The sequence below is a fragment of the Corvus hawaiiensis genome, chromosome 6, assembly GCF_020740725.1.
Source record: "Corvus hawaiiensis isolate bCorHaw1 chromosome 6, bCorHaw1.pri.cur, whole genome shotgun sequence".
NCBI classification, from domain to species: Eukaryota; Metazoa; Chordata; class Aves; order Passeriformes; family Corvidae; genus Corvus; species Corvus hawaiiensis.
This window is the reverse complement of record NC_063218.1, coordinates 35,539,039-35,566,305: the sequence shown is the minus strand read 5'-3', so window position 1 is coordinate 35,566,305 and position 27,267 is coordinate 35,539,039. Positions and strand designations below refer to the sequence as shown.

Sequence of the window (27,267 nt, the reverse complement as noted above, 5' to 3'; positions counted from 1 at the left end):
GGAATAATGAAATTGAAAAATTAAGGTTGATTCAATTTTTAATGCAGTTGTGCTATTAAATGGTACCAAGTACTGAGTTTTCATGGCTTTTTTCTGAATTCAATATTACAGTTGGACAGTGCTCTTCTGTTCAGTACTTTGTTTTCTTCCACTGTTCAATCTTTTTTACTTTTTTTTTTCCACATTAAGCAAATATTCTTTTGAAGAGAAGATTAATTTTCTCAGAACGCTTACCATCCCAGCCTCATATTTTTGCAGATATTATTAAATTTATTTTCATGAACCACTCAGAGCCAAGTGGCCTGTTATCACCTCCCTTTTAGAGATGCAGTCGCAAGGCACTGAGATTACAAAAGTCTTATTTTGAGTAATTAAACTGTGAGAGATTTTAGAGAACATAACTTCTCAGTGTGCAGAGAATTACAAAACACACAAAGCATGACCAGCATTACTTTATTTGTATCAAGGGCTCAGCACATCTATATATCAGAGGTTGAAAAAACTTCATTAATCTAATGTATGACTATACCACTGGCAAGACTAGAGTCCAGTTTTCCAAACCAGCATTTTTCTGCCTGACCTTGTCACTTTCTGTAACCTTCGCTTGATACCTTCACATCTTTCAACACCCAAAACATGTAAAGCAAGTGTTCTGCAGCCACCTCTTCTTCACAGAAAACAAGCCCAGAATATTCGCAAGTGATATAGTGACATTAACATATTGAATGAGATGGGAATCATGGGAAGAAATAAATAAAAGGGTATGTGGCTTTGCAATTACAGTCTGTCTCCTAATGCATTGGTATGAGAGGACTGAACAAAGAGCAAATAAGCAGCATCAGCTCTCTTTTGCTCTTTTTGATTGCTCTCATACAATAACATCCCTTTTCTGTACTTCATACATAGTAAAGTACTTCCTATACTTTTTTCACACAGGTCTCTAATGGAAGGGGAAGAGAGTCCATCACCAATTAAGATCTCGTGTCATCAGCAAGGCGGTAACTCCAGGCTCTTTTAGACTCTGCTACTGCCAGCAAGGGAATGGCCGATCTCCGCAGGAAAGGCTCAGGCACGGTGAGTGCCTGGAGGTACAGCTAGCATGACACAGGGTATTGGACACTCTGTACGGCAGACTGGCAGACTGCAGTTGTTAATCTAAATAAGGAGCTTCTTAATCTTCAGTGTACGTATATTCTTCCACTGAATGTTTTTCTTCGCTCTGTAAATGACTGATGACCGACGATTTCACTTAAGAGCCGAAATGCCAGGGACCATAGCTCAGGACAGGAACCACAGAGTGTTTTGATGATATGACCTCAAAATATCTATTATTCCCACATGGCAAACTAAATCAGGGCTGCTCCAGCCAGCTCAAGATGAATGGGTGTGATGCTGAGCAGCAACCTGCAGTCCACACCTCTTTCACTTTGAAAATGACCGCCAAATACCAGCGGGCCAAGGTCAAGTGAAAACGACAGCAAAACCCTCATAATTTCCCCTTTCGAGCCAACAGCTCAGGATGAGCACGTTTATTTTCGCCACTGGCGCCGTCGTTCTGGTCATGCAGCACGCGAGTGAAGCGCAGATCACCTTGGCTTCTGGCGAGAGGCTGGGGCAGCACAACCCTCCACGCATTTGTTTCCCTCATCAGCGACTGCGTGTTGGGACGAGGGGCGTTCTCCCCCCCGCACCGCTCCGGCCCCGTCCCGCCCGTTCCGCCTCCCCGCTCCGCCTCCCCGCTCCAGGACCGCTTCCTGGGCTTCCTGCGCGCCGCCCCGCCCCGCCCAGGACGTGCACGGCGCGGGCATGGCGGCTGTGGACATCCGAGGTAGGCCCGGGGCGGGGGCGGCTCTCGGGGCTCGCTCCCCGCGGCTCCGGGGCCCTGCCCGCCGGCCTGGGCTCAGCTCCGCCCGCGGCGCAGAGTCCTCCGCGGGGCGGCCGCAGGAGGGGGTCGGTGTGGTGGTGTGCTGGTCCTTGGAAGCTGGAACGGCCGGGGGGAAAACAAGCTTCCTTCTGGTAGACTCTGCCTTTTCAGGGTGGATAGGGAGGTCCTGCGGTGAGATGGCGACGTAAGGAAACAGCTAAAAGAGAGAGTTCCAGCTCTGAAGTGTGGGGGAAAGTGGGAAGCGCTGGCGTGTGTGTGGGACTTGCACAGGACCAGCGCAGCGAGTGAGGCTGGTAATCTTAAGAGCAGTTCAGGTGGATGTGGTGAGGCAGACCAGGTGTTAGGAAAGCCGGGAAAAGAAAGCTGAAGTAACAAAAAACAAGAAACATTTGGGTGAGAAGTAAGGGATATGAATAAAAGGAGATTATGTTTTGAAGAAGAAGTGATATTTGAAAAAAGTATTAAAGAAGACTTATGTTGTAAACAAAGTAGAAGTTAAATTGCTGTGAAGAATTGGGACTTTGAGAGAGGAAGTGGGGGCTCAGAGGCCACAGGAAAGGAGGTTATTATTCTCCATGAGAGTGTCTGAAGAGACTAACATCAGAAGCCTGTGTGGTGGAGTCTCAGAGAATGAACAAGAGCAGATATTTAAGGAAATTTCACGAAGGGTCAATTTTGATAATGCCACAGAGGTTTCCTGCTTTTTTTGTCTTCAAATTCTTAATGATTATGTGTAGTCCTGTGTGTTTTTTTGACTGCCTTTTTTGAGATTACATGAAGGAACTATGTGAATGGTTCCTTCTAATGGTTCCTTCCTCCTAATGGAGGAGTGCTGTATTGAGTATTAGCTGATGCGAGAACCTTCTGTCTTACTCCAGGTCTTTTAAGCTCCCTCGAAGTCGTTTATCTAATACAGTTCAATATATTAAGTAGATTTTGAGGTATACTTCTATTTTTCATCTACTGTCAGTGGGTTAACCCTGGCTGGATGCCAGGTGCCCACTAAAGCCACTCAATCACCCCCTTCCTCAACCGGACAGGGGAGAGAGAATATAATGAAAGGCTTGTGGGTTGAGATCAGGACAGAGATGAGATCACTCACCAGTTGCTGTCACGGGCAAAACAGACTCAACTTGGGGAAATTAATTGAATTTATAACCAATTGTATCAGAGGAGGATAATGAGAAATAAAACCAAATCTTAAAAACACCTCTTCTCCACCATTCCCTTCTTCCTGGGCTTAACTTCACTCCAGAATTCTCTACCTTCTCTCCCCCAAGCAGCAAAGGTGGACAGGGAATGGGGTTGTGATCAGTTCACATGTGTTGGCACTGCCACTCTGTCCTCCTCAGCAGGAGGACTCTTCACAGTCTTCCACTGCTCCACAGTGGGATCCCTCCCACAGGAGACAGTCCTCCATGAATTTCTCCAATGCTGTTGTCCCAAAACAGGTTTTTTCACCTGGTACAAGAAGCCCATACACACAACAGAGTTGAGGTATCTGATTTATTGCTCTTAAATCCTGTACCAGCCTATACTCCTAAGAACAAGGCTTCTTTACAGGTATTAAATTCCTATTGAAACCCTAAGCAGCAATAAGTACTACTTCCAGGATGTCATTTTCAGGTTTCTCTGAGGTCTGGTTCATTGGTAAGCAGATCTGATCTTTCCATGGCTTTTTCTGTGAGATGCATAGCTGTACACAGTTTTCAAAAGAAGTTTCTTGAGCTTTTGGCTTGCAGGGTAAGTCTTATCCTAACGATGGAAGGGGGCATTCTGGCATATAGAAGCTCATGCGTCGGTTTAGTATGTCCAGTTCGGACACTCCATGAGTTACAGGAATGGCCATAAAACCCTTTTTCCCATTGCCCCAACAATCAGTATCATAACTTTACTAAGCAGGCCCTTGCATCTGGTTATTACTGAATGTGTGGCTCTGCTGTTGATCAGAAGTTTATTGTTTCATTCTCTGGTTGTACTGGAGCTAGGAAGTCCGCTAGGGATGCTGGGATGTTTTCCACCAGTCCCCTCTTCTCATTGTCAGAAATAATGTTTACATCTAATTGTCCCTTCCTGCCTACAAAGAGCACGTTGATTCAGGCCAAAGGGTGGGAGCCCTTTCAGACTCCAGCTCCCCCTGCCTATTGCTCTGCTTTCACCTTCTTTAGTACCATTCTCGTCTTCTTCACAGTAAAAATGTATTCATTATAGCCTGCATAACTCCCCCAATTAGGGTTATTAGTCAACATGATAGTTTCCAAAAGCTGATATGTTCCAGTAAAACAGATTTAAGCCTAGCCACTTCGGTTATATATTTTAAAAATGAATGGGACTCAGGTAAGGGTGAAGCTGATAATAATATTCCCTGAATTTGGGGAACAGAAGGGTTAGAAATTAAGGTAGACTGCTGGATGGTCAATGGGTCCACCTATAAAAAGGCATCCCAGATTTCTCTGCATGACACATCAAAACCAGTAGTGAAAAATCCAAAATTTTGCACCTCTGAAAAATGAATTGTTGGTGTAATTGTACTGTGTATCCCTTTGGGCCTACCATAATGTGGGTCTGTCATTTAAATTCAAAATAGATATACTGAAACTAAAACAACTGCATTTTCACCAATCCAAGAGTATTAGAATATTTTTTCTCCACAAATTTTGGAAATGTGTGTTCTAAAGTACAGGTCATGAAGAAATTCTGTTTAATCCATCTTGGTCTCTGAAATTGGCAGAATTAATAATGCAGATTAGTATTCTGCACTTAAACCAACCTGCTCACAATTTTTGGGTACCTTCTGCACAGGATGGTTAGCTTGGTCACACAGGCAATTCCTCACTTTCCCGAATGACTGAGATCTTTGCAGCCCCCAGAGCTGGGTCAGGATGGACAAGTGCCCATTGTCACAGAGAGCATGGCCTCTGACCTGCCTACCCTCTGGGCCAACTTTGGCACTGCTTTGCCCAGGTGAACATGACCTGGCAGCTCTGCAGGGCCTGGCAACTCATGGGGCTGCTTGGCATGGCTTGTATTGCTCTCGGCATTGGGAGAAATGCGAACAAAACGCTCCAGCGTGGGTCCCCTGCAGGGTCACAAGTCCTGCCTGCAAACGTGCTCCAGCTTGGGTTCCTCTGTCCAAGGGACCAGAAGTCCTGTCAGGAGCCTGCATCAGCGTGGCTTCCCACTGGTCACAGCCTCCTTTGGGCATCCACCTGCTCCAGTGTGGGGTCCTCCAGGAGCTGCAGGCGGATCTCTGCTCCATTGTGGATCTCCAAGGGCTGCAGGGGCACAGCCTCCTTGCTGTGGTCTGTGCTTGGCTCTGTAGGACATGGGGAAGCTTCCAGCAGCTTCTCACAGAAGCCACTCCTGTAACCCCCTCTACCAAACCCAATACCCTGTTAGGCTACTTTACTGTTTGGTTTGTCAAAACCTAGTGCTGGGCTACCTGGACGACAAGGCCAGGTTCAACACGTGTGAATTACTCCTTTTTTTGCCATGGCTTGCTGGCTTGTCTTCCAAATTGTCTTGAAAATCATGACAGATTGGCAGTATTGTCACAAGCACTTTACTTTTGCATCTGTGATGCAAATTCCACAAGAAATGCTTTGCACAAGATGTCCTATTTTTGAAAGGAACAGGGAGCAGGAACACCATCCTTGCTTTCTCATACCCAAAATAAACAGTACACCCTTCAATGTAACAGGCATGTCAGGTTCATGGTTTGTTTTATTCTTCCTCCCCTTTTTTCCAAGAATAGTTAAGAGAACAATCTTGCTAGTTATAAAGGCTATTATAAATACTGGCACTAAGCAGCTGTGGATAATTGAGTCTTAGAGTCCAACTTTATATTCCATTTTATGATACATTTATCAGTCTATATACAGCACGATAGCTATATTATCTTTCTAAAGCTTGTCTGACATTCTTCTGAGAATGCAGGTATTATTAATCATACAAACAAGGAAAGTTTGTATTTGAAATATAAAGTGAGAGTTTATTATGAGAAGAATGCAAACCCTTAAGATTTTAAGATTCTTTTGAAAGGAGAGCTCTTAGGGGTTTGAATGGCATTTGGAATAAACAGCTCTACCATGACTTAGGTGCTTAATAATGGATCTTAGTGCAGTGTTTCTGAAATTTCCTTTTCTTATAGTAAGGAGAGAGGATAGTCTATGTGAGATAACGTGAATATCTCTAGAGTTCTCCCTCCCTTTCCCTGCCCCGCCTGAAACAGTTAGGCTGGAAATTCTGAGATTAGCAAGGAAAAATGGTTTACGTGTAACTATTTCTGTTGCATTTTTCCTGGTTTGCTACGCAGGTAGTGTTACTTTATTACACTTCCTCAGAGGGGCTGCTAATAGTATATGAGCTCACATTTTTGAAACTGATGCAGTGATCCTTGAGCATGCTGAATTGTCACGGAAGTAAAATATTCTCAGTGGAATGATAAGTGGGAGTTCTGGGTATGTATATAATGCGTGAACTTTAGGGAGTGGTTCCTGTGAGGAGGGAATTTCAGTTCTTCAGTCTTCAATGACTTCTCATCACTTATGGGTTTTTTTAATCTAAACAATGCATGTCTCTTCCTGCTTTCTTGTGTCTTGGAAATTCTGTTTGCTGCTCCTGCGATTTAAAATGGATGAATTTCAGGGTGTTTTTCAAGGTTCCTCCTGGATCTCCAGTGTTAGCAAATTTGTTGACTATGGAACTGGTTGTTGACGCTGTGCCTGAGGAACATCATTTTGCTGCAGTGTGATAATAAAATGCAGGGACTTTAATTCATATTTCCCTAAATCTATAAGAATTTAACTGGCCTATAATGACTTGTAGGTTATAAAGTGTGTTTAATTTAAAAAGCTTACTTTTTAAATATAATTGTTAGTGTTCGGTAGTTAGATTTCTGTAATATCCACTGAGTTATGGAACAAGTAATTTGCTGGAGGCAATTTGGCAGATTAATTTTATAGTCTGGAATAGAATCTCTTGTTCAAGACTACTGGGAAACATCTGCCCAAAAATAGCATCTTTGTGGTTTTGTTTCTTGGGTCTTTTTTTTTTTTTTCTTGTGTACTGCTAAGAGAACTGCAGAAGGTTAAAGGTTATCAATTATTATTTGAAGTCTGTGAAATACTTCTTTAATTTTAACTGGTGTGTTTGACTCTGTGTTCCACCTCCTTTCTCTGCTATAATCATTAACTGGTGGCAATTTACTCTCTTATGTATTTGTAGTGTTTTTGACTGCGTTGGTACTCAGTGTAGATTTATTTTCCCAGATAATCTGTTGGGAATTTCCTGGGTTGACAGCTCCTGGATTCCAATATTAAACAATGGGAGCGTGTTGGACTATTTCTCAGAGCGAAGTAACCCGTTCTATGACCGAACATGTAACAATGAAGTTGTCAAAATGCAGCGGATGACCCTGGACCATTTGAAGTAAGTTGTAATTTGCAGCTGGTTCCTGTGCAGTATCCCTTATCCCTCCATTCAGAAGCTTTGGCGATTAAATGGAAGCATGCTGGAAACCTCGTTCTCTTTGGTGCTTTTTAGTCCCACCACTTTGGAAAAGCCCAGCTTTTTTGGTATTTGGATGTTTTCTACTTCTTCGTATGCCATCTCAAGGAAGCGTTAAGCATGAAGGATTCTGTGTATCTTTTGAGATTCCAGTAAATCACCCTTTAGATATTTCTCTGAAATAGAAAAGCTGTCTTCTCTCATCCTCCCAGCTCAACAGAACCTGAGTAACATAATGTAGTTAAATGTTTTTTCTGTGGTGAATAGGGGATACGTTAGGGGATACTTTGAGTTCATAAGTAGTTTGTGTTTCCATGTACTGCTGGCTATGTGCCATAATTAGTACATAATTCTTCCGAAGAGCTGGCTTTTTAGTATGGATAATAAGAGTAGTGAGTGTTGTAGATAAACTGATCACATATGGTTGTGTAATGAGATTGCATGTGCAAGTTAACTTTCTTTTCAGTTCCCCATCTGCTACACTGAGCACAAGTGAGTTGTTTGAGAACTATTTAAAGACTCTACAATATGATAGGGAGTTTGAAGCAGAGCTAGAAGTTCATTGATAAAGTAATTTGTGCTCAGATGTGGTTGCAGAGAGACTTTTACATCAGACACACAGATGATCACATCATACACCAGTTCTTTGTTGCTGTATTTAAATGACATGATGATAGATTGTTACCTTTCTTGCTATTTATCTGTTGCTAATATGTTCTACTTGTGTCAGGTTGTTATAACTCCCTTTGTCTATGCACCTAGGGTTTGATAGTTAGCTCAGGAAATCCTTTGCCTTTATTTACTGCACATTATAAAGAAGAGCTTTCAAAGCATCAGAACTTTGTTGCTTTACTGCCGGCCCCTTTGGTCGCTCTTCACATCCTGCAGATGTTACTTCAAGGAAGATAACTTACTCTGGTTGCTTCTTTTTCAGCCAGATGGTTGGAGTGGAGTACATCCTTCTTCATGCTCAAGAGCCCATTCTGTTCATTATCCGAAAACAGCAAAGGCAATCTCCAACACAAGGTATAATCACTCAGTTCTTCCCCCTGTTGAGAAGCCTGATCAGTCAGTTGTTTTTAGCAGTTCCTAATTTGTGTCTAAGCACTTCTGTTTCCCTTTTTCTGTCTTTATGTCCGGGCTAACTGGGAGGGTATGAGGCCTTGCGGTGGGGAGATCCTGTCTCCAGCAGCTCCCTGCAGTGTGCCAGCAGCAGGGAGTGCCATCTTGTGGGGAATTGGGAACAGCAGATGAGAAAGTGATGCCCTGTGCTACATTTTCCTGCAGGAAATTGCTAATAGCGTTCATTCCGTGTCATATTTATCTGTTAGGCTATGCAAGAGTGTCCATTTCTTGTTGCAATGGAATCTTGTGATAACAGCACCACTCCTTCTTAGAGTGTCACTGATCACCTTTCCAGTTTTTAAATCAAATATCTTAGCTTTTTTTCCCATCTGCATGCAATTGGCTTCATTATTCCTTTCTAACCTTGAATTTGTTTATGTGTGTGTGATTAAACAAATATGTAGCCACGTTTCAATAGTTATTGGACTGTCTTACCTGTTTACTGCATGTTCATATAAAATAATTTAGGTTATTTCAGAGTAAGCTTTGTAGGAAAGAAAGGCAGGGTTAGTGCTAGTTATTTCTTAACTTTTTTTTAGGGATTTAGGCTCTGCATATGCATTTTGGTCTTGTACAGGAATTTGTCTTGTCTGGTAATGTATCTTATTTGCTTATATCAGATAATGGTCCCTTTATATTGCAGTTCCATATTGAGAAAACATACACGATTGATTCTTTAATACGTTTTTTGAATTATTTCTTTATTAGAGATTTTGAACATAGCTTCTAAAAGTGAGTATGGAATAATCATGCAGCCCTTAATTTCTGGTTTTGACACCTTTCAGATCAAGACTGGAGTTGGAGCTTCCACAGTATGTGTGTTTAGACTTATGCTGTAAGGCAGATGTATGTTTGGTGGAACCTAACTGAGACTTGTTTGGTAACATTTTTCCCACTGTGACTGTAAAGTTTGTGCTGGGTACCTTGATTGAGTTGCATAGTTCCCTAGCTCAGATGTTACCATGTGTTTTATTTTATCAGGGTACAAATATTAGTGTATTTGAGACATAGGATGGGGATATAAAACTGAAATTTAATGAGTTCATAGCTAGTGTAGAACACTTAAACACAACTGATGCAGGCGTGTCTTATGACTTCTGTGTGGTTTTAAAACAGATGTATTTATGTTTGAAATTCTTTAAGACAACTTTTTGCCTGTTTGAAGTGATATTAGAAAAATCTTTGATTAGGGAGAGTTACCTGTCTAGGAAGGTAGGCCCTGGTACAGAGCTGTGAGACAGTAAAACTGCTGTTCTGTGTCTTGCTCCATTTGCAAGGAAGTGCTAAGCATCCTTTTTCTTTAGAGGAGAAGTGGGTACTGGGTGTAATATGCACCCAGCTGTCTGGGACTGCTAATTTAGGCAGGTGTCCAAGCTTCATAAAATGCAAGTACTGGTTGAATTGTTAGTACAGATGGAGGAACTGGAACACACGTGTGCACAGGTAAGATCCTTAGGAATGTGAAGCTTAGAGCATTGCTATGGTTTCTCAATTGAACAATGTTTGGCAGAGTTACAGAGGCAACTGTCATGTTCTCTGCACTGCAGCTCTAATGAACAAGAATTTTTGATTGGTCAGTAGAGGTTCCAAATCTGATTTAGCAAATGCCTTTGGAAGGTAGTCTTTTCTTGGCAGAACGTTGCTAATTTAGAAAAGCATGCTCTGTGTGTGCTTAACTCCATTTGGTCTGGGAAATCTAGCTGAGAGGACTGTACAAGTTAGAGAAAGCTGAGTCCAGAAGAATGAGATCTTACATTATTGTGGGTTTCTACTGGTAGCCAAGGCTAGTGGAATTACTTCCAGAGCAGTTCACTTGACTGGTAGTAGCTCTAGTGTAGCTCTGAAAAGCCTAGTTCTGTGAGGCCAGTCATTTGCTTGCAGTAGGACAGGACTTTAAAGCTCATGCTTTTCTATCTGTAAAGCAGACCTTGGTTTTTCTCTCCTTATCAGTCTGTGCCTAAGGTGCAAATAAAGCACCTTGAAGGAAAAGATGAAGAAGAGAAAATTTTGTGGTAAGAGGAGTATTGCAATTTCTCCTGCTATGACTGAAATTCAGCAACAAATACACAGTCTGCAGCCAGAGCTTTAAATTGATCCTGCATTTTTCTTCTTTTCCTTCCCACAGTTATGCCACTGGCTGACTACTATATTATAGCTGGAGTGATTTATCAAGCACCTGACTTAGGGTCTGTCATTAACTCCAGAGTTGTAAGTGTTCTGTGCATTTGATGTATACTGGTTTATATCTCCTTTTACTTTTGGTTGTCCCCCAGGCTGTTTAAATCTCTCCTTCACTATTTTGAGGAAAGATCTTGTGTAGTGACGGTGCAGTAACTTAAACCAAATGCCACTGGTTAATATCATGTGCGTCCCACATGAAAATGCAAGATCTTGGAGACTGCAGTATTGCCCAAACACTAGGATACATTGTTTAAGGATGAAGGACCAGAGTAACTGAAGCTACACAGCTGGCAAAACAGCATGAAGTTTGAATAATCAAAAGAAAAATTATTTGACAAATACATATGAAATAGTAATTAAATACATAATCAGTGAAGCTTGCTTTGGAACATTAATGTTAAGCTAATGTAATATTTATTTTTAAATGAGGCTTATTTTTTTAAGTTTATGTGGTAGTTCTTTTTAAATTGGATGCTCAAGTTTGATTCCTTCTGCTCTCATAAACTACTGCTTTTGCAAGTTTTTCTCTGTCAGTTTAGAAAAGCACTTCAGAAGAGCCTTGTGAGAACCAGTTAAAGAAATAACATTCTCAGTCCAAAACTGGATGTTCCAAGTTCCCTTCCCAGAACAAAAATGAATATCGAATACTAATTTTAAAATACCTAGTTTCAAAAATTTATATTGTATTTTCTCCTTAAATTCTGAACACTGCCTTACATTCTTGTTCTGAAAGCTCACTGCAGTGCATGGAATTCAGTCGGCTTTTGAAGAAGCTATGTCCTACTGTCGCTATCACCCATCCAAGGGCTACTGGTGGCACTTCAAAGATCAAGAAGAACGAGGTATGATTCCTAGTTTCTCCTGCATACTTAGGGAGAGGAAAGGAATGTAGGGAAAAGCTTGATGCAATGCACAGTGATGGTGGAGAGGTGAGATGAAGTGTCTGAAGGGTAAGTTAGGGCTCTCTACCAGATGAAAGGAATCTTGCCCTTCTGTGCTGGTGGGAATGAACATCGAGGCATGGGTGGGAGATGAAAATGGTGAGCTGTGTGTCAACAAAGTGAGCAACTCTTCAACCCACTGGGGACCAAAACACATTTTCAGAAGCCAAACCAGTTTGTCAGGAGGTAAGAATCATCCTTAATCTGTCTTCCACAAAAAAAAGAAAAAACCAATATCAGTGAGAAAATACAGGTGAAGTTCAGAGGAGAGACAAATACCAACTTGTCATACAACAAAGAGCTGCTAAGAGAAAATAAATTTTAATACATCTTTCTCTAATATATCTGTGACTTGCAGAGAAAACTAAACCAAAAGCCAAGAAGAAAGAAGAACCAAGCTCTATTTTCCAAAGACAACGGGTAGATGCTTTGCTTTTAGACCTAAGACAAAAGTTTCCACCCAGATTTGTTCAGGTATGACACTCAAAAGCCGCAACTTTTGCTGTAACTTAGAACTTAAAAGACAGTCATAAGTATTTGAACAGCTGAAACCGAATGGGAATTTCATGTATTCCTGCAATAGTAACACAGATTTGATAATAAATTTGACATGAAGGCTCATATTGGAGTGTAGGATCTCCCTTTGTAATCGCAGGAGTCATTAAGACCTTGGCGAAACGATGAGAGTGAATTTTATTATACACCTTCCTTATCTGATCACAGAGGGTTTGTTCTCAGCTATCAGATGTTGCTGCTGCTTCCAGTTTCCTCTTTTGTGAACTCAATCAAGCCATCACAGTATTTTGTTTTAGTTACTCCATTGTTCTGGAGACTCATTAGTTAGCATGGAAATTCTTGGCATTCTGTGAAGTTGTTGTGATTACCTCTGTTTTTGGTAGCCATTTGTTCCACCAGGACTTCTGCTTGGGAGTAAAGGAAATTATGTTTACAGCATCCCACAAAAGTGCTGCTGAGATGCGGGAAAGACTGGCTAACTGCGTATTTTTTGCTTTAGTGTTTTTCAGTTGTCAGAGGAAAAGCTGAATGTTATAAAATGTTAACTGGATTTTGTTTAAAGTGTATTGAGTGACCCATTCTACCCTCACCTCTTGTGTATAAGAGTGCATTGCTTGCATTTTCTTCCTAAATGAATAGCAGGAAGGGTTGAGAATTTCAACTTTGGTTCCACTGATGTGTTGGTTTTTTTCTTTTCTTCCCCCACAGCAAAAGCCCGGAGAAAAGCCTATCCCAGGTAAAACTGTAATATTCTCACAAGACTTTAAAAATAGGCCCTGTATGCAGTATCTTTCAGTTGCCACGTAAGCTCTTGCTGCTGCTACTGTGAGATGGTTTGGAATTCTGGCATTGCCTAATTGTGCAAAGTAATGGATAAGAGTGAAGAGTTTGAGTTGATCATAGGCAACCTTCAAACAGGAAAGGCATGAACTGTATCACTTCAATCTATTCCACCTTTTAACCCATATAAATATGAATTTACTCCCTGCTTATTCTTACACCTTTGAAATTAATGTTGCCCTTTTGACATTAGCAATATTTTCTAAATACTCTGAAGAGTACTTCAGGAGTGAAAATCAGAGGTTTAACTTTCTTTTGCTGTTACATCTTTAGTGGATCAAATCAAGAAGGAGCCAGAACCGGCCCCTGAAGCTGTCAAGCCAGAGGAAAAAGAGACTGTAAAGAATACTCAGAGTGCTGGTGCTAAAGGACCACCTGAAAAACGAATGAGACTCCAGTGAAGGGAGAAGCTATTACATGTCTGGATTAGTCAGTACCTGGAAAACAGGAGATTCTTGCTCCCTTTTCTTTATATTTAAGCTCTTCCACTGAGACTGACAGTTCAGGGACTGAGATCCCTGTAACAGCTTTTTCTGTAGAAACCTCTCATGCAGGTGTTAATGTCAGGATGTGAGCTGCCTCAAAGGAGGTGTTTTCAGTCTTCATCTTATTTTGAATATTGGCTTCTGAGAATGGTTTTTACATGGACATGTTCAGCAGCCTCCTGAAATCTTTACAAACTCTTGCATCCTTTGTGTCTAGGCTTCCTATGTAAAAAGAAGAAACTTTTATATATAAAAAGGAATTGGAATTCCTGGCAAATAAAACTCCTGACTGCTGGAATGCCTTTCTTAAATGTATACTTTGTTAGTAGCAAATATGTCATGTGTGCTGGCTGCATTTATTTTTTGCTTGGACATTGGAAGATACTGTGTTCTATTTTGAGGAGGAAAAGTTAGGTTCCCTGCCACAAATTTCTGTGCCTTTAGTGTGCTTGGGATGAAGATAAAAGATTTGATAAATGGACCCTCAAATCCATGTAGCTAGATGTCAGAATGCTATCTGGTTTCTAGATGTTCTTGGACACTGATTTTACTTAGTGGTTAAGCTAATAGTTTCTTATATGTTGGGGAAGATGAAACAGGAAAGCCTTGGAAATATGATTGCCTGACAAAAGATTTTGGGAATATGAAAACTACAGGCAACATCGAAATGAAAGCCACTTTTGAAATACCAGGTCTTAGTTACTGAACAACTAGAAAACAATGGTGTGGCCGACCGAAGTAATCCCCTCTTGATGGAACAATACCCTCTGCTTGCAAACAGGTCCAAGGGTCAGAGCAGACCCTACTAGCTCAGCAGAAGGGGTCCAAAGAGTAGTTTTTAGAAGTTAAGATGTAACACTCTATGGTAATATAAGAACTCTTATAGGCTGTATGTAAATGCTATAGGATTTGTATCTTGTATTAGATTGGTTAGTGACAATTAGAATATTCAGTGCAGAAGATGATTTATTGTATTGTAACCAGGACTTCAGACATTCTCTCACTCTCTCTCTTCTACTCATTCTCATTCTCATTCTCTCTCTTCCACTTCCACCCATGCTCCTACTCTCTCTCTCTCTCTCTCTCACCCGTTCACTCTCTTGCTCTCTTGGGCCTGCTCAGAGCTGAGTCTACCAGCTCTGAGCAGTGCCCCAATACCCACGCCCTTTACAATAAACCGGCTGTGTCCCAAGACCTGCCTATAGAGATCTCTCGTCTCCATCCGTCACCGTCTACGTCCGGCCGTCCCGACTGGACCACAGAACCCCCGTAACCTACACTTATAGAAGCTTGTGTTTTCAGAGAGAGATTTATGACATAAAACAGGCTAAAATTTCTTGATGTTGCACACTCAGTGAAGCTGTTTATATTTCTAATTTTTCACTGTAACTCAAATATATCAATTACATCTCTTCCTCTGTGCTCCTAGCACTTCATTGCTCCTTCATTAGACATGTGACTTTTAGACTTCTGGAAGTGGGACAGTGGAAGAGAAACATCACTGACAGCTATACACTTTTTTAAGCATATTGCTTACATAAATCTTTTTTTTTTTCTCAGAAAAATTAGAAATCATCTATTGAAAAGAAATTACTGTTACTTTGGTTGTGTTTTTTCATTGAAGTAGCGGAGTGAACCTTGAAACAGCTTGTTTTCTTTCCACAACTGTTAATCGTGTTCATACAGTAAACTGTAGTAAGCAAGAAAAAGGTTTGTACATAGCAACCAAAATGTAGATAGTAAGAAAGACTAAAGTATGCTTAGATAGTCAAATTTATTCTCAGGTTACAAGACATTTTTTCAGTAATTTAGCTCTCCAGTCAGAGCTGTTTATTACAGACTGATAGAAAGTTCCATGTAATATTTGTCCTGTAATCCAAAGCTGTAATGGTAAAAGATGTAGATACACCACTAGCTGTTCTCAGTTGATGCAGATACATCTGAAATTCACTTGAGTCTGTATTAGGTTTATTTCATCCCTGGATCAGGTTTGAACAGCCGTTTCTCAAAATTCTTATGAAAGTAGATAATAAGCTAGTGGGAACTATTAAATCAAGTGAAAATATAGAAAGCAGTTATTCTGGGATGCTCAAAACAAGACAATGTGGTGTGAATATACTTAGAAAAAAAGGGTGTTGGTTCTTTCTTGTATTAAAGAAATGCCTCTGAAAGCAAATAGTGGAGGAAGCACCAAAGCCATTGCCTCATCCACCCCCATGATGGAAAGCCAGGATTTCCAGAAATGAGACATGAATGGTGAGGAACCTCAGCAGTCCTTGCTGTTGGTGGTCAGAATAAAGTCCTTGGAAATGGCCATTAAAGGACCTCAGAACCTGTATGTAATTTGGAAAAACTTAAGCAAGAAAGATGACAGACTGCACTTAATGAAGATCTAGGGTGTTGGGCGTTGCTTGTGGGTGGGTTTTTTGGTGGGTTGTCGTTGTTGTTTTGGGGGGGGGGTGAGGGTTTTTTGTTTGGTTGGGGTTTTTTTTGTTTGTTTTGTTTGTTTAGTTTTGTTTTTTTTAATGGAGAAAAATTATCTACTCATGCACCAAGGAAATATTTAACACTACTAGCAGAAGAAAGGTAGCTTGCTTATTGCTGAAGACACATAGAGCTGTGGCCAACAACGGATGCTAGAACATAGTATGACCAAAATATTCTGAGTCACTGGACTTCACATGAAATAAAGTGTGTTGTACAACTCAATGTCTGAAAAGGAGTTTCCCTAAAGTAGAAGGGTCGGAAGAAGGGCAATAAAATGAGTCAGAGTTTTCCTATTATGGCGCTGGAAAGACAGATATTGAGTCTTTATAAAACTGAATAGTGGAACAAGTAGGAAAGGAGAGAACTTGTTCTGTCTTGTAGTACAAGAATAGAGGGACAAGTAAATGAAACTGGAGTTACATTTAGACTGAACCATTATACTCCATGCTCAGAATTTGAGCTGATCAGAGATAAGGGTGGAACTTGAAGGGGCAGACTCTTCACCTCTACATCTCTGAGCAACCTTTTTGCCTTCTGCAGAAATACCTGGTGTTGGCTGGTGTCAAAGGGTGTTAAAGAGGATGGATTCCTGGTCTGGTCCCATCTGAGTTAAAGCACGAGCATCTAAGCTATTGAGAGGATGGAAAATGGCTTCCATTCATGAAACAAGCATTTGAATGTGATAAGCCTTTTCCAGGGGAATGATCTTTCCCTGAGTGAGTTACATTTTAAAGCAGTAAGGGATGTTACCTGTGTGTCGATTTCTTAGTAGCTGTCCAGTGCTGAAGGTTTGCCATATGAGGAACTGAAATATCTTATGATCCTCTTACTTGCTGACCAGATATTCTAAAATAATTTTATTAGTTAAGTGAGCTATGACATTAACTTACTGAAGTGGCATTATGTCAAATATTACTGTTAAGATGTTAAGCAGATATCTTGTAGTCAGTAATGTTTTTCAGTGCATGAGAGTCTAAACCTTTTCTCTCTTGGTTTAGAGCCTGACTGCAAAGTCCAAAGTCCTTCCAAAGGACATTCAGTATTTGTAAAGCTTGTAGGTGAAAGGGAAGAAGCAAGCACTTCTCAATTTTGCTTCTGCATCACTTTCTTCTGTATAAAGGTGAGATTTGCTCTTAGATAATAACCATTCAGACTTCAAAAGGGCTTTTCTTTGCCTAAATCATGGGGCAGCTGAAAACTACTTGGAACTCAAATAGTTCTCCTCAGAACCTGAATGTACATGTAAATGTTTGTATAACCATGAACAGCTATGCATATTTGTATGTACATGTGTGTATATGTACATGTGCATGCAAAAATCCAGCCAGACTGTAGGAAGAGGGGCACTCTAGCTGCCTCAGTTTACTGTGCAAAGCTAATGGTGTCTTAGGTGCAGCAGAAGTACTGTCTTTGTCATCTTTTCACTAAGTAAGGTCTGACCAGGCTGTATGTTGCTCTCACACACTGCTCTTTGCCACTCTGCCCCCATAATTCATATTTTGGTAACCTTTTCCTAGCAAAGAAAGATGCCTTCTGGTCAGTCAGTATGTTTTGTTTGCCAGAGCAAGCTGTTCTTGGAGCAAGAAGGGTGTAGGCAAGAGAAGGGACAAGGCAAAGGGAATAGATCAGCTTCACTTTGAGAGATGGAGGTCCCCTGTGAGAAAAAGGGTGAAGATGTGTTATGCAAATAGACTGGCTTCACTGACCAACAGATGGTTTTTGAACAAAAGCTGATGTGATACAGTTCTTCAGGGTTGTTTTCAATAATTTTTCAATAGCAAACCAAATGGTAACTAGGCATTCAATGTTCAAGATAGGTTTTTTTTTCTTGGAGAGGAGGGTGAACTTTTGATAAAGTGTTGCTTTGGTCATGCAATCATGCACAGAACAAACAAATGGTCTCATATGTGTCCTGTAGCCTAAAATGTGGATCATAGGTGGATGGGTAGTGGGGAGAAATTTTCCAATTTTCCCAGTGGGATGAGTTATGATGTATTATTGATCTCTCAGCAGTCTGAAAGCTTCATTTCTTTCTGCCAGTAAATTTCAACCTATGGTCCACAAGGCTGCTGGTGTTTCGTGACCTGTTCCTAAAGACTGAAGGGAAGGCAAGTAAGAAAAATCTCTTGCTGGTAAGATTCAATTCCACAAGAAGTTGTACCTTCATTTGAAATTCTAGGGAGCTACAAGGTTGAAAGAAAATTGAAAAACACTCATGAGAAAGCCAGTTGAAGTAGCTTCAGATTATGATATTTTTTCCTGCTCCACTGTAAGGTCAGTCATTTTTCCTTCCAACCTGTTCATTGTCATATAATGGGAATCCTTCCCTCCTTCCCCTTTGATCTTAACTTGGTCAAAATACAGAAATGCAAGGCACTGGTAACCTGAACACAACAGTGTGATCCCTTTTCATGTAAGCTCGATGCTGAAGGACTTGCTTAGGTGCTGAACACAGTGTCACAAACTTGCATTGACACTTCCTCCCAAGAATCTGTCATGAGTTCAGCTGTGGAACCTGAGTATTTTTTATGTTTATATTAAAAGAGAAAGAAAGTAGTAGGCAACTTCAGGTCGGGGGGTGGTTGGGGTGGTAAGACAACTCTTGCAGATTGGCAGAGTGATTTAGTAGGGTCTTTTGTATAATTTAAGGAGTGATCATACAGCAGAAACATGCATTTAAAAATAGCACTACAGACTGCATACAGATTATATAACAGGATTTTTCCATTATTGTGGTCTGGGTTATATTTATTTCAAAAGACATAATCTGATGTAGTTCACAGTACTGAAATGCAAAGCTGATAATTGAAAAGTAGTGGACAATCATTCAACAACTATCTGCACAAAAAAGACTTCACAAGAAACAGTTTCTGTAATTTTAAAACTAATAAGAAAATTAATCTAAGGCTATAACAGGTTATGAGTTAGGATGGATATCTAAAAAGATCCTCCTATATGGATCCTAATAGAAGCAGGCATCCTGTATTCACTCCTTTAATCTGAGGTAGTGTATTACAAGGTGTATGCTGCTAATACTGGCCATGCTTGCAAGGAATGAGCATGGTACCAAACCACAGAATCTGAAGCACCTTTGGACAATTGTTGGTAACCTCCACAGCTGTTAGTTAGGCCTGCCATGTGCCCAGTGTAAGGTACCAGCCCACTCAGGACCCTGGGGCGTGAGGCAGCAGAAGGAGGCTCTGAGCATTCTGCCAGCTGCTTCTTTCACTGCCCAGCCTCCTGAGGGGCAGTGCCTGTCTCAGGTAGTTTGAAATGTTAAGTGTTGCTGCCTGTGCCAGGGTGATGGTCAGCACACAGAAGCTGGTGCCAAAAGGCAGGATTCCCGAGATCCAGATGGGATGGTAGAAGGGTACACCTCCTGCAGCTGAGAAAGATGAGGGCCATAGCAGGTTGGACTTCATCCCAAATGTGCTTGTAGTGCTGAAAAGAAAGTTGTGAAAAGTTCCCAAAAGGTAACAGCTGTGGCTATGCTGAATCCCAGTGCCATGTGCCAAAAAACCAGCGTGTATAGCTGTGTTGCACAGGACATCCTGTCTTACCACAATCCAGATCACTCACTGTCTTACGGTTGTGTTTTGATGAAGCTGTACCCCAAAACAGGGATGGCAGCCAAGTGGTAGATGTACCTGTAAGTGTTCTCTTTCCATTGGTATGCAATCACAAGTCTTTAGAAAGGACATAATGTGGGAAAATGGCTGCTGCATTAAGTGCTGTAATTAAAGTGCGCTGTTGTAGGTACATAGCAGCTGTGGTGTAGATAGGCTTGGGGCTTTTATGCTTGGTGCTTTTATACTCGGTACTATTAGTTTGCCTCTGTATTATAGAATGTAGTGGAAGTGAATTCCCCCTTGGTTCTACCTTATTTCTTGGGGGGTGTAGTAGCTATAGTAAGGTACATGCTAAGGTCACCACAGGGAATATTTCTGTACTTTTTCATTGCAGACTCTAAGCCTTTCCAGATACTCTCTTGGACTGAAATAGCCTGTTTCTGATGTCCACTCACAAATGATCCTGTAATAAAAAGAGAAAAAAAAAAGCAAAAGCCAACCTTTTGAGATTTTAAAACAGTATTTCCCACTTGTGGTCTACCCAAATGAACCCTTTGCTCAACACAAACATCTGTGACAAGGAGTGTGAAGCTGAACTGGGGGCTGTCCTCGCTATGTCTGCTCAGAAGGAGAAGTACCTATTAATTTGAACTGAAGGTTATTAAAAGCTGGGAACGTGTTTGGGGGAGGCTAATTTACTCGCTCCTCCTCACGAGAGCCCCTGTCCCGGCTCAAAGAGCAGGGTGGGCTGTGTGCGATGCGCTGCGGCCGCAGGTGCCGTTTCCCGGGGAACGGGCGCCGCTCCCCCGCCGGCCCCAGCCCGGCCCGGCCCGCACGGCGGCAGTTGAAGCCTCGGGGCGGTTCCGCCCGGGCTGGCCCCTTCCAGGTTCTATCCCCGCTCGGGCGGGGGCGGCCGGTGCCGGCGGCCGCGATGGGGGCACTGCCGGGGCTCCTGCTGCTGCTGCTGGGCGTGGCGGGGTGCCCCGGGGCCCGGGGGACCCGGCCCGCGGAGCCGCGCGCCGCGTGGGTGACGGTGCCGCGGCAGCTGAGCCCCCGGGCCGGCGACGACGCCCCGGCCCTTTCCTACTGGCTGAACGTGGCGGGGCGGCCGCGGGTGCTGCGCCTGCAGCCCAGGAGGGGCCTGGTCTCCCGCCCCTTCACCCTGGTCACCTACGGCCGGGACGGGGCCCGCCGAGAGGAACACCCCTTCGTGCGGGACAACTGCTTCTACCAGGGCGAGGTGCTGGGGAGCCCCGGCTCCCTGGTGGCCCTCAGCACCTGCGGCAGGGGCCTCCAGGGCGTGCTCTGGGTGGAGGATGATACCTACCAGATCGAGCCCGTCCCCAATGACCCGGCCTTTCGGCACTTTCTCTACCGCATGGAGGAGGCCAACAGCCCCGAGGGACCCAGCTGCGGACTGACGCCAGAGGTGCTGCAGCAACAAAAGGCTGTGCTGCCGTGGTTCAAGGCTCCCAAGGCAGAGGAGGAGAACGAAAGGCTGAACGACTGGTGGACACACATCAGGTATGTGAAGATAGTAGTGGTCGTGGACAACGTGCGGTTTGTGAAGTCAGGCAGGAGCAAATCTGAAGTCTTGAAGCACGTCATGCAAATCATCAATGTTGGGGACATTATGTACAAACAGCTTTCTGTCCGGCTGTTTCTTATAGGACTGGAGATCTGGACTGAAAGCAACTTTATAAACATTACTAACTCTATTCCCAAGGCACTTAGTGACTTTAACAGCTGGAGAAAGTCAAACCTGTACCATCGGATGTACCACGATGTTGCTCACTTATTTGCATTTCAGTGGTTTGGAGGCAGCCTGGGACTGGCATATATAGGGACAGTGTGTGATAGGCACTGGTCATCGGCTGTTATTTCCTTCACTGAGAAAAAGTTGTCCGCAATTTTTGTCACATTTGTCCATGAGCTGGGCCATAATCTTGGGATGGGCCACGATAAACCGGATTGTAAATGCAAACGCAAGACATGCATTATGTATGAAAACAATGCTGAAACTGATTCGTTCAGTGACTGCAGTTACAAACAGTACTTTGACCGGCTTGTAAGTGGTGCTGAGTGCCTTCGTCAACCACCAGCACCTGGCACTTTCTACCCGAAGACACGTGAATACTGTGGGAATAAGATAGTAGAAAGCGGAGAGCAGTGTGACTGTGGTTCAGAAGCAAACTGCAGAAAGGATCCTTGTTGCCACGCAAACTGCACATTTACTGCAGGTTCGGTCTGTGCGTCTGGAAAATGCTGCAAGTACTGTAAGGTCCTTCCAGCAGGAACACTCTGCAGAGCAAGTACTGGCACCTGTGACCTGCCAGAGTATTGCAATGGGATTTCCCCTCAGTGCCCATTGGATGTATACCTACAAGATGGAACCCCTTGCAAAAATGGTATTTATTGCTATCAAGGAAAATGTTCTTCCCACAGTAAACAGTGCCGGCATCTCTTTGGCAAACAAGCCAGGGTTGCTCCTTTAGATTGCTTCAAAGCAGTGAATACTCAGGGTGACCGGTTTGGGAATTGTGGTATTCGTGACAATATCCATTTTACAAAATGCAGTACTGAGAATATCTTATGTGGTAGGATTCAGTGTGAAAACATAGCCAAATTACCTTTCTTGCAGAACCATGTAACGCTAATCCAAACTCCTGTTCGAGATAAAAACTGTTGGGGTCTTGACTATCACATAGGGATGCCAAGAGCAGATGTGGGAGCTGTGGAAGATGGCACACCATGTGGTAGTGATATGCTTTGTATCAACAGGACATGTATGAATGTATTAGTGCTGAACTACGACTGTAACATGACAAAGTGTCATAACAGAGGAGTGTGTAACAATCGTAAGAACTGTCACTGCAAGTATGGCTGGGCTCCTCCATATTGTGAATTGCAAGGATTTGGAGGTAGCATTGACAGTGGACCTCCTCCAGCCAGGAAGACTTCTCAGAGAGCAAAAGTAAGACTAACACTGTTTGGTTTTTTTTCTTTATGTATCCTTGGAGTAGCCCTTACCATCCGTTATAAACAGGAAATAGAGGGATGGCTTATGAAGGTAAAAGCCCAATTCCATAGAACATTGCAGTTGTTTCAAAGACTGAAAAAAACAGAAGTTCCTAAAGAAAATTTGCCTGTCAGTGAGTCAAAGTCCACCAAAGATCAAAAGCAGTAGCTTTGGAATGTCTTGAGGAAATCTCCCTTTAGCAGAGCCATCTGATAACTCATTAAAATAATTCAACAGATTCTGAACAGCTCTAATCTCATGTGATATCATTAAATGCAGAGTAAATGTTTATTTTCTCTGTTTATTTTCTTTTAAGTTAATAAATGCAGGCAGTAAGGCATGCTTTTCTTTGTACCCGGAGCTCTTAAATTGATGTAAACCGCAGGTATTGTGTTTATGCTTCATACCAACAGTTTAAAAATGCAAACTTCTTAAAACAGTTGTAGATAAATTCTTTGCTTCAATTTCCTTATTTACCTAATATTTTCTTCAATTCAGTGAGAGAGATGTTTGTGAATATCTTCTGTCATTCATTAACAACCAAAAAGAAAAAATTGCACTTGCAGTTTCCACTGGGTTCCTTCCAAGCAAAACATTTTGTGTTTCTGTGATTTAATTCACATCTGTGACACCCAAACAGGCAAGGAACAGGTATTGCAGTGAGATGCAGGTGTCTGTTTCACAAGCGCTTCCAGCTGTTTACAGGGAGCAGCCCTTCAGGAAGGAGGCAGATCATAGGGGAACAGGGTCTTCCTCTTGTGAAAGAGTAGAGAAGGATTATCCAGATCATACTAGTAAGCATTACATTTCTGAACCATAATATATATGCCAGCAGTGTAATGACACCAAATCTGTCATTTCACAAGAACAAATTGTTTTTATTTTCTGGAAATTTTCCAGTGTCTTGACTTCTGACTGCTGCTGAGAAGTGCTGTGTATTTTATTGTTGCTAAGAGGAGCTGTCTGTGGGGTTCCCCAAGCTAACTGAATTTCTAAAGTATTTGGAACTATTCTGCAAGTCTACCCCGCCTAGAATTCCTGCAATATTTGATAGATGCTTTATCTGACTATCTCAGGGGGTTTCTCTTGGTTTGCTATGTGATTCTTTCTTCAGCTATGGCTGAATGTGTCCTTGCAACACTATGGAGTGCCACACAGAAGCATTGTAGTTTTCATTTTTAAAACACAACATAAAATATGTCTAACCTGTGAAAAATATGAGGAACATGGAAATACCATTCAATAAGTTTTAATATTACAGCAGTAACTAGACATTTCTATCAGATCAGCATGAAGAGGAGTCTCTAGTCCAGATCACAGCAAAAACTTTTTTTTAAAGGTGTTTCAGGGTAAAGGGCTATAATGCATTTGTCTGCTAACAAAAGAATTATTTGTATTTAGAAAGCAAAGTACACACACACATCAAACATTCTGTAAAGGCGAGATAAGTACCCTAACACTTGGGAACATTTGGGAAAAAAGATGTTGGTGACTCTACGAATTATGATGGTCAACTCTTGCTGCCTCCCAAATACATAATTTATATTTTTAGAATATGCATTTTCCTGTATTTTTATGTGTAATTTTTTTTGTGTCCTGTATTCAAAAAGGGCTGATTACATTATGATGGGATGTGAAATACAAAGCATGTGATTCACAGTTTTTCACAGCTTTTTGTCTAGAGCAAATGGGTCCTTACATAGTCATCTATGCTTGTCTGCAGAAACGAGATAACACAGTGTTTCTTTAGCAGGCCGTGCTTATTGCCATAATAAAACATGGATGGTTTTGATTAGATGATGAAAACTTAATCCTGTGTTTATGTCAAAAGGCAAGATAACTGCCTCTTGACTGACACCCCAGATTTATTCCTCATAACCAGAGACCTTCTTCAGAGAGTTTGGGGGAGTGGGAGGGCTATCCTCTGAGAAATAACAACTGCAATTCAGGTGTTGCAAACAAGGAATAGGTGACAGACAAGACAGATGTGGATTAACAGAAAGATGGAGATATAAAGTAAGAAAAGCACTTCAGGCAGCACCTTCCAACTATCTATGCACAACTAGTATCTACTAAGACTTTTTTTATTTTGCTTTTTAAATACAGAAAGAGTGGCAGAAGTTTCAGGTTGTCACCTGGATGGCCTGCCATTGTTGATCAATAAGATACTATACATTGCCAAGTATAGATCTATGCTGAGACAGAGAAACACCAGAGTCAGGGAATTCTTATTTACAGACCTGCATACTGAAGAGACAGAGGTGTGAATGAAAGCACAATTTAGGCTAGAAAGTTTACTTGCAAATGCACTTCTGGGAAAGGTAAAGTAATAAAATGCTGTAGTTTCCGTTTTTCTCTATGCTTAAAGATTGTTCTGAAAAAACAGGACTTAATTGGGAGGAGGCTTTCCGTGAGCTTTGGATAGGAGTATTTCTGTACACTTTTCTCCCATTTCTTCTTGGGCCATACGAGCAAGACAGACATGTATCCCAACAAACCTAGTCTATGTTTTATAAAATGTGTGAGCTCCCTTGCTGAGGTTTTCTCCTTGAAAATATTGTTGTTTCTGATTTCAACACAGCAATGGAAAACTTGGTATTTCTGGTGGTTTGTTAGAAATGTCCCACTACTCTGAAGGTGATATGAAGGTGTAAGTCTAAGTTCAGTCCTAATCTTTCTGGTTTCCCTTTTTTTTTTTCTCCCCTCCTGGTTCTAACTGCATTTTAAAATGCTTTAAATGGATGCTAGAACTTGGTTAATGTGTAAGTCACTTGCACATGAAGAGGCAGCTTCAGATGTTGCTGCACCATCTCCCAAGAGATGTGGGTCAGTGTAGTATGTGAAATTGTGCTGGAGGAAATAAGAAGACACAGCCTGGACTAGTGGAAGGTGTCCCTGCCCATGGCAGGGGGGTTCGACCTAGATGATCTTAAAGGTCCCTTCCAGACCAAACCATTCTCTGATTCTGTGAGATGGTCTGTGCCAGTGCAGTAAGGGTATTAAGTGTTAGGTAGCTGTTAATACGTGGCAGACCAGTTGTGGTAGGTGAAGCCTGGAGCTGCCTAGGACTAAATTACAACAATATATCCATGTTTCTTGTTTGAAATCTCTTTCTGGCTAAAGAAGACTTTTAAAAACACTTAATATTGCAGTTCGATCAAGATAAAATTGATTTTGTTTTAAGCCAAGACTGTCATCTCTAAAATACATTGAACTGCTGCTGAGGAACACTGTGTATCTTGAAGGAGTTTGCCAAGTACCTCGCAGCTGCTTGCTCACTCTCCTCCCACCCCTCCCAGTGGGACAGAGATTCAAAAAGAAAAGGTGAATCTTGTGGGTTGAGATAAAAACAGTTTAATAATTGGAACAAACTAAAATATTATAATAATGATAATAATGAGTGACAATAACAGCACCCAAGAGAAACAAGTGATGCACAGTACAATTGCTCACCACATGCTGCCCGATACCCAGCCCGTCCCAGAATGTGTTTGACCCCCTTACAGGTAACTCACCTAGCTGATATACTGGACATGATATTCTATGGTATGGAATATCCCTTTGTCCAGTTTAGGTCACCTGTCCTGGCCATGCTTCCTCCCAGCTTTTGTGCACTTCTTCACTAGCAGAGTATGGAGACACTGAAAAGTCCTCAACTTAGGGCAAACACTACTGAGCAACAACAAAAAAGTCTATCACACGAGTCATGGTTTTGCTCATCATTGCAAGTGTAATTGGACCTTGAATGCCTGTCTCCCACCTCTGAGGCAGGTGTTCTAACACTCAGTTTAGCACTAAGCATTAATGTTGTAGCATTCAGAGATCCAGTGTCCAGATTGTCTCTCCCTATTAAATTCAGGAATCCAAAAGTGCAGATAATCCTGGAAGGAATGCAATCAAAAATATTTGTTATCTTTACTGCAGTACCAGACAAACAAAATGGTAGTGTAACACTGAGGACCAGATAAGCTGGTCCTCATTTTCATCAGAGAAGTTCCTGCAGCATGTAGATGTGGCTGTCTTCATAGTGCCAAGTAGTCAGGTGGTTAAACTGAATCAGGCCTCTTCATTGCTCCCTGTTGTCATTCTCTGTATTGACACACTTGTACCATGTGCTGAAATAGATAAGGATAAATTTTTCTTTGCTATTTCCTGATAATCTATTGGTTCAATAAACCCTGAGGTACAGAGTCCCAGGTTTAAGTGGCTCCTCTGTTAGATAGCAAGTAGTTCTACTTTGCCCTTTATTGCTAGGTAATTCTCTCTTCTGTAGAGTTCTGAGCAAATTTCTCAAATCTCAAACCAAACACCTTCTACAGGACCTAGTGAAGTATTTCTTGACTCAGCAGTGGCACGGTGATTCTGTGCACCATTTGTGTTTCTGAATTAGATCACTTTATTGCATTGCAAGGTAGCTGGCGTTGGCATGGATTCTCTCTGTGCTACTTGCCCGCATTGGGCTTTTGGTCCTGCCCAGCACTGTCTGATCTGTTTTCCAGTTTGCTGTGAGGACAGTTAAAACGGCTGGGAAAAAGTCATACATCTCCCTCCTTCTCCGCTATGCCTACCCGAGACAACTATGGCCTACTCCTTAACCTTCCTAAGGAAACCAGCTCCAGCCTGGGGAGCAAGGCAAGGCCAGGCACAGATGCCGCGCAGGGGCCAGGCAAGGTGCGGGGGGCAGGAGGACGCCGTGCTGGGTTCCCCTGGG

General features: G+C 42.0%; 2 protein-coding genes across 2 annotated transcripts; both read left to right on the top strand.

Moving 5' to 3' along the window:
• The first annotated feature begins 1,725 nt into the window (after nt 1–1,725).
• On the top strand, nt 1,726–13,779 carry MED6 (mediator complex subunit 6). The gene is made up of 8 exons (XM_048307398.1): nt 1,726–1,828; nt 7,156–7,315; nt 8,328–8,419; nt 10,644–10,726; nt 11,433–11,541; nt 11,999–12,114; nt 12,865–12,892; nt 13,270–13,779. Exons 1-8 carry the CDS (start codon nt 1,807–1,809, stop codon nt 13,395–13,397), a joined length of 738 nt encoding a protein of 245 aa, XP_048163355.1. The 5' UTR covers nt 1,726–1,806; the 3' UTR covers nt 13,398–13,779.
• A 6,515-nt stretch (nt 13,780–20,294) lies between these two features.
• Nucleotides 20,295–22,898, top strand: LOC125327671 (disintegrin and metalloproteinase domain-containing protein 20-like). The gene has a single exon (XM_048307457.1). It carries the CDS (start codon nt 20,295–20,297, stop codon nt 22,722–22,724), a length of 2,430 nt encoding a protein of 809 aa, XP_048163414.1. The 3' UTR covers nt 22,725–22,898.
• The last annotated feature ends 4,369 nt before the right edge of the window (nt 22,899–27,267 follow it).

Bases quoted from the DNA above. Each gene is read 5' to 3' on its own strand.
- MED6 (XM_048307398.1), top strand. From the start codon at position 1,807: ATGGCGGCTGTGGACATCCGAG. The intron at 1,829-7,155 runs GTAGGCCCGGGG...TTATTTTCCCAG, and splicing joins GGCGGCTGTGGACATCCGAG to ATAATCTGTTGGGAATTTCC. The intron at 10,727-11,432 runs GTAAGTGTTCTG...TTGTTCTGAAAG, and splicing joins CTGTCATTAACTCCAGAGTT to CTCACTGCAGTGCATGGAAT.
- LOC125327671 (XM_048307457.1), top strand. From the start codon at position 20,295: ATGCGCTGCGGCCGCAGGTGCCGTTTCCCGGGGAACGGGCGCCGCTCC.